Below are 12,524 nucleotides of genomic sequence, written 5' to 3' on the forward strand. Positions count from 1 at the left end.
AACATTTCTATACAGTACCCAGAAAAACTCAGCCTGAGCTAAGCTTGGTCAGATCAACAAAGCAGGCTGCAGAACCCTGAATGGGGACTTTTCCATTGCATACACCATAAGAATACAGACCATTTCTGATCTGGTTGTTATGACTTAACCTCCAGGACATTTAGGAATGGAAAAATGGTATAAGCATCTCACTCAGTCCTTGGGCCATGACCCAAGCCTAGTTCCCACATAGAACTCCTAAAGAGGCTGGTTGCATCATCAGTAACGAAGTCATACATGACCATTCTGGGCCATGTTACCCTGGAGCTATTTAGGCAACCAGGTCCACCCAGAAGATGCTTTGGAGTCCCAAATATCTATCAGACTCTTAAATAAAGGAAGGATGGACACCTATCTTGCTCCAAGTTAGAGGTATGTTCCCTATGCTACTAGCCTCTACTCTATGCACTAACTGGGGAGTCCTACCAAGGAAGCAGAATCACAAAATACAGTTCCTGAATGAGGCTGCCCTAGATTGAAGGGCAATCCTAACTTTACCTCAAGGATCCTTGTAACATGGCCCAGATCAATCAAAACTTACATTCTAAAGTCACACTCAAAGAGGTGCTGCTGGGAAAACCCACTGGGTTAAAGAGAAGGGGAAGAGTGAAAGCATTTTTGCAGCCTCTTTTCTACAGCTGGATGGAAATTTTCCCACAGAACATTTTCCCATTGGCAAAAGCCAGATTTGTCAATAGCAAAATAGCCTTTCTGCAACCAAATATTTCCAATTTTCTCTTCACATTTTTTTTTTTAATTTTTATATTCTAGAATCAAAGAAACATAGGGCTGGAAAGGACATTGAGAGGTCATCTAGTCCATCCCCTGCACTGACGCAGGACCAAGTCAATCTAGGCTCTCTCTGGCAGGTGTTTGTCCAACCTGGTTTTAAAAACCTCCAATGACCGGGATTCTACAGCTGCCCTAGGTAACCTATTTCAATGCTTAACTAGCCTTATAGTTAGAAAGGTTTTCTTAATATCCAACCTAAATCTCTCTCTTGCTGCAAACTCAGCTCATTACTTCTTCTCCTATACTTGGTGAATCTGGAGAACAATTTTTAAAAAAAAAAAAGGCAAAATAGGAACAAAAACTCAAAATGAAATTTTGAAATTAAGTTTTGTAGGAAATTTCAATCTTTGTTTTAATTCTGCTTTGTATAGGAAAAACTTTTAGATTTATGGATTCCTCTGGGAAATAAGAAATCTAGTTTCCACACAGCTCATCTTTTCAACGCTGTTTGGGGTCTCCCTTCAGAATATAGCTCTGCTGGCCTATTCAATTCAATCCTAATCTGCCACAAATCTTGTTGGCGTCTCAATCTCTTCTATATTAAGATTTGCAATGCTACCAAGCATTGGGAAAGACACCCAGAATTTTAACTTCAAGGCACAGATTAGCACATTACCGTGTATGAGGCAGAGGAATTGGCAGAGAGATGCAGAGGAAAGGGTCAAAGGTGTTACTCTGCTTCTGACAATGAGGGCACGTCAGAGAGGACCTATTAAAAATATCAATGGGGTAAAGTTACATCTCTCGTTTAACGAGGGACAAGCAAACCATCAAGAATACAAACAGCGACCCTGCTCTTCCCTCCTGATCAAACCCCTTTCCCCACACACTCCAGCAAGGTTCTGCACAGCGTTTTTGCAGACAAATCCTTGCTGTAAATGAAAGCTGCCTAATTCTCAGATGCTCACAAAGTAATTGGTCTCTGGAGTTCATTTATTACAGGGCATGCCAGGAAAACAGGCTCCTCTCTATTATTCCACTTTGCCTCCACTAAGACATTTGTGAAATTAACAGTTTGCCCATATTTGATTCTACTCTAAAGAGACTGACAAGGACTATTCTACCCCAGACAAGTGGGCAAGGGGATGGTTATGCAGACAACACAGCATGGGCCTCAATCTCGTTCACACAGAAAGAAAAGGAGACTCCTCACATATACTCAGGGTGTGTGCGCGTATATGTTTCATATCCCAAATTAATGGTCACTCAGAGGGTACGTCTTCACTACCCGCTGTATCGGCGGACAGCAATCGATTATTCACGTAGCTGAAGTTGCGTATCTAAGATCAATTTTCCCCCGTAGTGTAGACCGGCCCTAAGTCTTGCTCAGGATTCTGTAATATCCCAAAGTTTAATTTCTTTGCCACTGGGGAGCCTCAGTGACATACTGGGAAGACTGTTTGACCACACAATCTCCTACACCAGACCGGCTGCAGTGCTGCTGGGTGAGTTTGGAAGTTGGCTACTTTTTTTCCAACTTCAGCACCCAAGTGGAAAGCTAGCGTAGTTCCCATGAACAAAGGAGCAGTGAAGGACTAAGCACAGAATTTCTTTTCTGCTAGAGGGTTCCTCATTAGCTTAATGATAATTACTACAAGCTTGCGTGGGATTCTAAACTCAAGTGGCCACCACATGCCTCTAGTTCATGCCACAGGCTCCTGACTTGGCACAACCCAGGTAGATCTCCCACATGCGAAATCATGTCCCACATCTTTGCTCCCTGACCAACTGGGCTGGAAACACCATGAGGGCTCAGGTTGGGGGTGAAGGTTGAAACAAACACTCCCAATTTATTGGCAAGAGGGAAACAAATGTACATTTTCCACTGAAGTGACAAAGAATTTTAGTGTAATAAAACTGGCCGCTACTCCCCTTTGGAGCAAGATCTCTTCGGCAAGATTTAATTTACCAAAGTGAGAGACAACCACTAAGGGAGTCTGACCAAGTGGGACACAGCAGCACTGTAAACAAAATGGAGGGCTGCAGAGGGTTAATTGCCTGCCACCTCCCTGCCCCCTTCACCACACACAACCCTGCTGCATTTCACTGGGCTCTGCCACCAGGGATTAAAGAATAACCCCCCATAATCAGAGTGTGCTAAAAGTTACTGTACCTGTACTGGGCTTGAAAGAGTTCCTGTACGAAAGTGCTACTGATTGGAAAGCCTGGTGCCTCGAGCAGCGCAGCATCTTCCAACGGTGGCTGAAAAAGAAAAGCAATTCCAAAGTGAGGCATACCAGGATACGCAGGAGTGCCACACCAATCACATACAACTAAACGGGGAAGAGCCAAGTTAGGTTCTACTGAGCTAAACACACCAGGACAAAGCCAAGTATTTGAAACAGGATATAGCTGGCACATCATTAAGCTGCCAAACTCAACAGGTGGCAGTCAGGGGTCACCATTCACACTGGGCTGTGCTGGTGCACACTTGCCATGCATTGACTGAGAAGCTCTTTGCAGCCACAAGGGCCAGGAACAGCCCTCTGGCCCCAATCGCACTGTTAAACAGAACACCAATTGAAATGTATTAAATAAATATTTGTGGATGTTTTTCTACATTTTCAAATATATTGATTTCAATTACAACATAGAATACTAAATGTACAGTGCTCACTTTATATAATTTTTATTACAAATATTTGCACTAAAAATAAAATAGTATTTTTCAATTTAGCTCATACAAATACTGTAGTGCAATCTCTATTATGAAAGTGCAACTTACAAATGTAGATTTTTGTTCATAACTGCCCTCAAAAACAAAACACTGTAAAACTTTAGAGCCGACAAGTCCACTCAGTCCTACTTCTTCTTCAGCTAATTAGTAAGACAAACGTTTGTTTATGCTTACAGTAGATACTGATGCTTCCACGTTATTTACAATGTTACCTGAAAGTGAGAACAGGCATTTGCATGGCACTTTTGTAGCCGGCATTGCAAGATATTTACGTGCCAGATGTGCTAAACATTCATATGCTCCTTCATGCTTCAGCCACCATTCCAGAGGACATGCTTCCATGCTGATGCTCTTTAAAAAAAATAATGCATCCATTTTTGTGACTGAACTCCTCAGGGGGAGAATTGTGTCTTCTGCTCGGTTTTACTTGCATTCTGCCGTATACTTCACGTTCTAGCAGTCTCGGATGATAACCCAGCACATGTGTGGTTTGAGCATTGGCCTGCTAAACTCAGCGTTGCAAGTTCAATTCTTGAGGAGCCCATCTAGGGAACTGGGGTAAAAATCTGTCTTTGGTCCTGCTTTGAGCAAGGAGTTGGACTAAATGACCTCCTGAGGTCCCTTCCAACCCTATGATTCTATGTTGTTCATTTTAACAACACTTTCACTGCAGATTTGACAAAATACAAACAAGGTACCAATGTGAGCTTCCTAGGCCTAGCTACAGTACTTGACCCAAGATTTAAAAACCTGAAGTGCCAACCAAAATCTGAGAGGAATGAGGTGTGGAGAATGCTTTCAGAAGTCTTAAAAGAGCAACACTATGATGCAGAAACTACAGAATCCAAACTACCGAAAAAAATAAAATCAACTTTCTGCTAGAAGCAACTCACTCAGATGATGAAAATGAACATGGCATCGGTCTGCATTGCTTTGGATCGTTATTGAGCAGAACCCGTCATCAGCACCAAGGCACGTCCTCTGGAATGGTGGTCGAAGGATGAAATATAATATGAACCTTTACCGCATCAGACATGTAAATATCTTGCGACACCAGTTACAACAGTGCCATGCGAACACCTCCTCTCACTTTCAGGTGACATTGTAAATAAGAAGAGGGCAGCATTATCTCCTGCAAATGTAAACAAATTTGTCTTAGCAACTGGCTGAACAAGAAGTAGAACTGAGTGGACTTGAAGGCACTAAAGTTTTACATTGTTTTATTTTTGAATGCAGGGTTTTTTTGTACATAATTCTACATTTGTAAGTTCAACTTTCCTGACAAAGAGACTGCACTACAGTACTTAGTGTTTTTCAGTTCACCTAATATATTTCTTTTGGTTTTTACAGTGCAAATATTTGTAATTAAAAATAAATATAAAGTGAGCACTGTACACTTCGTATTCTGTGTTGTTTGAAATCAATATATCTGAAAACGTAGAAAACATCCAAAAATATTTAAATAAATAGTACTCTTATTGTTTAACAGCACAATTAATTGCAACTGATTTTTTTAATCACTTTACAGACATCCTGGGAAGCTAATACAGAGATATTTTGTTTCAAACAGAAAGCTTTCACGGAACCAATTAAAAAAAAATGCCCCTGTTGGCCTGTGCTGGATTTGCCTTACCTTCAATGGAGGTCTGCCACTGTATTTCACTAAATTGTTCAGGTCTTCATGAACTCTGTCTAAGAGCCAGAGCAGAAATTCCTGTGCATCATGCTGCGAGTTCCCTCGGTACTGCATGGAGTTCTTAGAGACAATGCTCTGCAAAGGAACAGCAAAGATGCCCTCAGAACACAGTACAAGCCCGGGGACAGAACATCTGCCTTCAAGAACGGCCCTGTGATCAGAAATAGGCTCAGCAAACCACTGCATGCAGAAACATACAGCTTCCCTGTTGTCCAGGTGGAGCATTTATAGGTGGAAGGGGCAGTGAGTTCTGTGCCAAGCTTGAAGTAAGCCGAGAGCTTCAGGAGATGTGGAAGATGCTATCTGATCTGAAAACTGGACAGTGGGGCTAAGGCAGAGGCTACCAAGGGACCTGTTTCTATTTTAGACAGACGTGTAAGTGATGCACTGACTGATTTAAACAGATGAGCACCAAAGTGATCAGTCTGTAGAACTAGTACTAGCCAAAAATCAGGCAAGTGCATTTTGGATCCACTAAAGTGGAGCAGAGGCACTTGCAGGGAGGCTGGCCCAGAGGTCTTTTGGAGAAAGTGTAAAATGCACCTGACAATTCCCTCTGAGAATAAGAGGAAAAATCCAGCTCCATCATTAATAGTCTGTCTTGAGGGACTATCTACATTCCTAGTCTAGACAGGCCAGCAATACTCATCTGGCACGGATGGGGCACCTACATTGTAACATGGTTCTGGCAGTTCTAAGCCCATGCTAGAAATCAGGGTCGAACATCCTGCAACACAGATGCTACTAAGCACACACTAGTACAGTTAGATTCGTAGTACACCTGGGCCATAAATTCCCCACTATTTCAAAACAATAAACATGTCTTCACTATGTGTCTGAACTCGTGCAGTGTTGCTGTGCACTGTTAACCAACTGCCTGTTCGATCCAGAAGTGGCTGCATTTCAGCAATAAGTGAAGTGATATACAGGTAGGTAAATGTCACGACAGTTTGAAAGGCCTTTGGAATTGTTTTGGATAGGAGTTCACTACATATCTTGATTAGCTTCACATTCAACGTATGAAATCCCTAGCTTTAAGTGTTTGCTCTTAAGACGTGTCTTTGGGCTCAAGCTTGTGTCAAAGAGCCAGAAGTCAGATGAATCACATAATCCTCTGCTGAAGACACTCAACCCTTGAAGGTAGCTACATAAATCCAAAATGTATCTGGACTAGCAAATAGAAATTCCAGCCACTCCTACAATCCTGGCTGAGGGCTTGCTTGCCCGAAAGCACATTTACTAAGTATTTTATCAGTGAAGCAAGTGCAACTATCAGTGACCTAGTGCACAAACCTAGAACAAAGAGCACTGTTTGCCTTCATATCAGCTATGTCATTATAAACAGGGCTTCGCTGTCAGCCTGGATACAGCTGCCTAGCCTCTACTTTATGGGACAAGCAAGGAACTGGGAAGTTTGCCAGAGAACTGCACATTTATCAGAAAAGTACTATTTATTGTAATACTACTGTCCTAGACTGAAGCCATTAAAGACAGGCTCAAGAACTACATCTCCCAAAGGAACAGCACCAGCACACAGCACTACCTGATTGCATCCCTTCACCACCTTCGTAGAGCAGCAGTGGATTTCAAAAGCTGGTTGTTAGACTTTACTCTCAAAACCAAGCATTTGGGGTGGGGGAGGCAGACCTCTGGTCTTTTACCATTGTCTATGCCTAGGAATACCATGGCTCTGGAGCTTAGCCTTGTGACTGAAAGGGTCTAAGATCTAAAGAGACCCTAGTATTGACAAACTAAACTAAGAAATTGATTTTTCACAGCCAACACTTTGAAATGCGCTTTCTCCAACTGAACACATTGTCTTTACAAGCATGCAGCAGAGAGCTCCTCAGACCCATACCATCTAGCCTGGATTCTACCTCCAATACACCCAACTACACAAAAGACTCCTGTCTTAAGTGCTCCAAAGCCATCTCCCTGCTCCCCCACCCATCTTCAGTAAATTCTGACAAGGTCACTCTGCCCCCAAGCAGACTGTGCTATGCACCCAGGAATGCTCACACTCCAAGGCCTTGGCTACACTCACACTTTACAGCGCTGCAACTGGGGTGTGAAAAAAACACCCCCCTGAGCGCTGCAAGATACAGCGCTGTAAAGCGTCAGTGTAATCAGGGCGGCAGCGCTGGGAGCACGGCTCCCAGCGCTGCACGCTACCCCCGTAAGGGATGTGGTTTACATGCAGTGCTGGGAGAGCTCTCTCCCAGCGCTGCCGCTCTGACTACACTCACACTTCAAAGCGCTGCCGCGGCAGCGCTTTGAAATTCCAAATGTAGCCATACCCCAAGTTATTAATCACGTTTATAATGGTCGTGCCTAAGGACCAGCCAGGAACGAAGCCCCATTGTGTCAGGGACTGTACAAATACACAGTTGCAGACAGTTCCTCTCCTGAAGAGCACACAATCTAAACAGACCAGACAGACAGGGTCAGGGAAGGGACAGAACATAGAAGCAGAGTAAACAATCTGATGGTAGCAAAGGGCGTAACCACCACTAACCCAACAAATACTCCCCAAAGAGACTGCGGGTGGTGTGGATGGCTGAGAAAGAGAGAGAGGGAGAGAGAAAAACACACATACACAGCACTGCTGGAGCAGGTATTGAAAGAGACTGTGCTGTCTGTGAAGGAATTTCCACACCAGGGAAAGCTTAACATACAAGCTACATTGGCTTCTTATTGGGAGCCAGAGGGATGCACCTAATTTACATCTGAGTTCCCAGAAATGTATTAGAAGCTTGGGCACGCGCCCAGGATATTTGCCCAGACTTGATTCTTCCTGGACACAAACAGGAACTGCTTGTTGGAGTTTACTAGCTGTGAAAACCTGCAGTTCAGCTTCACCACCACCAGCAGTTTCAGGGATGGTGCTGGCCAGATGGCTGCTTACAACGCTGCTGCCTGTTTAGCCATCCTGTCACACAACACGCACCCCTGCTTTCAGGTTTCCCACGGAATCAATCATTCTCCCTACTTGTTTCTTCCCTCCGCTCCCGCTTTAAGTCACCCTTAGCACATTGATTTATCGAAGATTGCGTGTTTAGTCTATAGCAGTGATTCTCAACCAGGGATACAGAGGTCTTCCGGGGGCACAGCAATTCATCTAGATGTTTGCCTTGTTTTGCAACAGGTTACATAAAAAACACTAGCAAAGTCAGTACAAACTAAAATTTCGTACAATTACTTGTTTATACTGCTCTATATACTGAAATGTAAGCACAATATTTATATTCCAATCGATTTATTTTGTAATTATATGGTAAAAATGAGAGCCAGCATTTTTTCAGTAATAGTGTGCAGTGACACTTTTGTATTCTTATGTTTGATTTTGTAAGTAAATTTTAAGTGAGGTGAAACTTGGGGGTACGCAACACAAATCAGACCCCCGAAAGGGGTACAGTAGTCTGGAAAGGCTGAGAGCCCTGGGTCTATACTCTATAGCATCCCTTTGGCAACTGATCCACCACAGCAGGTTATTTCACCTCCAGCTCTCAGCACCTGATTGTCAAACAGGATCAGGGTTCCATTGTTCTTTGCACTACACTGAGGTGATGTGACTCCTGCCCTGAAAAGCTTACCAGAAAGCTGCCACTAGGATCCTCCTCACCAATAGCTGCAGCACTATTAATCAGTGAGGCTCTTTGGCCTATGTTATGCAGAAGGTCAGACCAGCTGATCATAAAGATCTAAGAATTTCTGTACAACCAGCATATTCAGGCCCAAAACCAAACTGCCTAGAGATAGAGAAGCCTGAAAATGCAAAATATTGCTGAAGCAGCTTTGCCCAGCTTTTGATGACGACTCCTGCCCAATGACGGGAGATCTGATACGGAGTGACAGGTGGAGAGATCGCCCATGTTGACAGAGAACTTACTGAGCAACAGGAACCACATTTCCTCCGAGTCCTCGGCATGTTAACTGAGGGCAGGTCTTCTACCCGCCGATCCGGCGAGTAGTGATCGAGCTATTGGGGGTCGATTTATCACATCTAGTGTAGACACGATAAAATGGATCCCTGATCATGCTCCCCATCGACTCCAGAACTCCAGCTTGCGAGAGGCGGAAGCAGAGACGACAGGGGAGCGGCAGCAGTTGACTCACCGCCGTCCTCACGGCCAGGTAAGTCGACCTAAGATACGCTGACTTCAGCTATGCTATTCGACCCCCCCCCCCCCATCCCACCAGTGTAGACCTGAGCTAAGTCACCTGCGAAAGAGGCCCAGTACCTTCCTTCTGACTTTCACTAGCCAGGAGGGACACACATCTAACTCAAATGGTCACAGGGCAGAACACTTCCTATGTCTTAGTCTCAGCAATTATATCCAGAAAATAATTTTCAGACTCCTCATTGAGCAAGGCTCAACTGCTAGGGGATGCCAGCTGCAGGTGATCTGAAAACTACAGTGAAGAAATTGAAAAATAGTTCTCTTTCCATACCAGGCATGTGACAGGAGAAGCTGTCCCAATGCAAGAATTGCCAGTCCAGTAAGGAAGTATTTCTGCAGGACCGGGAACAAGAAAATGGGGCTGTAAGAGCAAGACAATCAGCAATAACGGCACGACCAACACAGGGGATTGCTGGAAGAGACCAGATATTCTGCACACATGCTCATGTTATCAAGCCCCCTCTCCCCCCTTCTCTAATCCGACTTCACAACAGATTTGAGAAAGGAGGTTGGGCTACTTGTTTTATCCCTCTAGGAAATGGGGTCACCGCCGGGGAGGGAAATGGGCCAGTCAATATTTATTCTAGTTCCTCAGTAATCTGCCCACTTGCCCCAAAGCAGCAAATGAGAGAAAGTGGAAGCTAAGGCATATAATCTGCTCTCAATACAGATGTGCAATTTCCATTGACATTAGTGGATTTACTGCTCATGCCTGCACAGGGACTACTATCCTCCCACCTGCAAAGTCTTGTATGCACCTGAAACCCACTATTCCTCCTCCTCCTCCACCACCACTCAGAGCCCCCACAAACCAAGGGGTTGCCATACAGAGGGTCATAGCTTGCAGACATTTTAAACCTAGTTACTCTGTCAGGAATGGCAGGGGAACTGGTGGGTCTACAGTGCCAGAAAGCCTCACGGAAAGGATAGTGTCCTGACAGAGAACATACAGTATTAACAGAGCCCTTTGCATACTGCATCAGATACAGGTGATGTACTAGCATTCACAAGCAGGCAGCACTGAACTGGGCCTGAGGTATTTGCAGAACATTGTAGTTTTAAATCTCACCTGGGGTACATGCATAACACAGCTGGAGAAGGACGGCAGTAAGAGTTCAGATGACCTGATGGATCTGTGCACTCTAAACTCGATTATCCAGAATTAGCGGAATAACTATGTATTTTAAAGTTTTAAGAGTAAGCTCTATCCTACGTATTAGAACAAATGTATGAGGTTTAATGCTCCAAGAAACTGTGGCTGAAGTTGGATTAGCTAGAAAAACTCAAAGAAATGTGGGAAAACCAGGACAATTTTTTTTTAAAGGAGCATTTTTACCTTTCCTCAGCATTCATTAGTACATATTTTGCTAAAAAGGTTACACAGAAAATTCAATTGGTTCTTAAATTATTGGGCCAACATTGTTGACCAAATTAAACTCATTCAAATGTGAAAGAGGGATTTCAGTCCCAGTTTAAGTGCTATCTCAATACAACCTTACCTCTGCAATTGCTACCAATGCCTCCACAATAATAAATTTGCACTTTACAGCCTTGTCAGAGCATTCACCCTTCCCGCCAGACAGAACTTCACTCATTGAGAAACTGCCTAGGCTTTTATCCCCAACAGGCAGAAAGTCTACATCACACACCAACCCCACAACCATCCTTCTCAGTGGCCAGAGGGCTAGGAGGAGAGGTACAAGCAAGAAGTAGTTACACAGCCTTGTCTTGATTAGGTGTGATGTTAGCCTGTTAGCTTTAACTCCACCAGTTTAGTGTGCCTTGTATATACTAGATTTTAAAACATATTAGTTATATGCTAACACATGCTATCACCACACCTTAAAAGCCTAGTCTAAAAGCCTCAGAGGAAAGTGTCTGCAGAACCCCTCTGACGTATACAAGGTAAAAGCGAGCTTTCTACACAGAAACAGTCTACAGAAATCTAGGCCCAAGTTGCCCCATTTTCCCTTCCCCATTATTGTCTGCACATCACTCCAATCAAAAACCTAGAGGCATCTGACCAAAACCGTGGCTGACGGGCTTTCACACCACAAAGAAGCCAGCCAATCCTGTAGAAATGGAAGTCTCTGTTCATAAATGGAGAGAAAAGCCAGGCAACTAGCAGCAAACAGCACATCTTGGGTGGTATCATCTTCCTTCCCTGCCTCATAGGTGTCTCCATGATACTTATCCTGGCCAATTCCAGAACACTGAGAAGTGAAGTGAGCAGGCAGAGAATAAAGAGAGTTGCCTGTGGAGATGGATTGCTAGGTCCCTGGAGGTGAATCAGGAAGTACTACAGAACATCAGCAGCAGTTCCCTCATGAGTTACTTTGCTCTGGAGACTCCACCGACAGTAGCAGCATGTTCCCAATTCTATTCACGCCCCTTCTGCCATCGCTGCTCTGGAGTGGATTTGTTGTTACTGAAACCTTTCTATTTGTTGCTCTGTGAAATGTTCCATGCCTCTCTTCTAATAAGATGCTGTGGCAGCAAAGTAATCAACAAGGGACAATCAAGACAAAAAGGAAGCAACAGCCATATAACAAAGAACACACAGTACAATCTGGCTGGACTAACTAAGGAGCACAATCAAACCTAAACAGAAGATCAAAAGTAGACTCTTAATTACAAGTGCAATTTAGTAAGACAAAAAAAAAAAGATGTCCTTTAAATTTGCACTCCATGGCTTAGTAATGGGATAGGGTCCTTCTCACTGCCAGGTCAACAGTTCAAGCTCAGTCCATTCTCAGCCTGCTGCCCAGTCACTAGATGAGACCACACTACACTGATTTCTGGGCAGTTCAAAACAGGCACAAGAAAACCCGCCATAATTAGCATTACATTGTTTCAGTAGACAGGTAAGAAAGACTGCATGGGCCACAGACACAGAATAAGGAAGCCCCCTTGCACTCAAGTGGTACCCACACTGAGACTTTCCTGCAGTTTTCCCCACTGTTAGCCTAGCACCTGCGCAGCTCTACTAGGGTACATCAGCCACCTGCCTTCCTTTGCTCAAGCAGCTCCAGATGACAGTGCAAAAATGCCTGTGCTGATTCACAGTAGTAGAACTGCACAGATACTTACCAGGCATCAAATTCTCAGCGTAGACAAGGCCCTAAAGATAGCATCTCTA

The 12,524-nt window shown here is 44.0% G+C and overlaps 1 protein-coding gene across 3 annotated transcripts in view; it reads right to left on the reverse strand.

Annotated features, from left to right (window-relative positions):
• The window catches only part of USP31 (ubiquitin specific peptidase 31), a 57,699-nt gene that overhangs the window by 21,737 nt on the left and 23,438 nt on the right, over nt 1-12,524 (reverse strand). For all 3 annotated transcript variants that reach the window (XM_050968547.1, XM_050968546.1, XM_050968548.1), the window contains exons 2-4: nt 5,142-5,279; nt 2,945-3,033; nt 1,448-1,540 (exon numbers count right to left, since the gene is read on the reverse strand). In XM_050968547.1, the coding sequence (XP_050824504.1) occupies nt 1,448-1,540; nt 2,945-3,033; nt 5,142-5,279 (320 nt within the window). The remainder of the gene's footprint in view (nt 1-1,447; nt 1,541-2,944; nt 3,034-5,141; nt 5,280-12,524) is intronic.

The sequence above is a fragment of the Gopherus flavomarginatus genome, chromosome 9, assembly GCF_025201925.1.
Source record: "Gopherus flavomarginatus isolate rGopFla2 chromosome 9, rGopFla2.mat.asm, whole genome shotgun sequence".
Lineage (NCBI taxonomy): Eukaryota > Metazoa > Chordata > Testudines > Testudinidae > Gopherus > Gopherus flavomarginatus.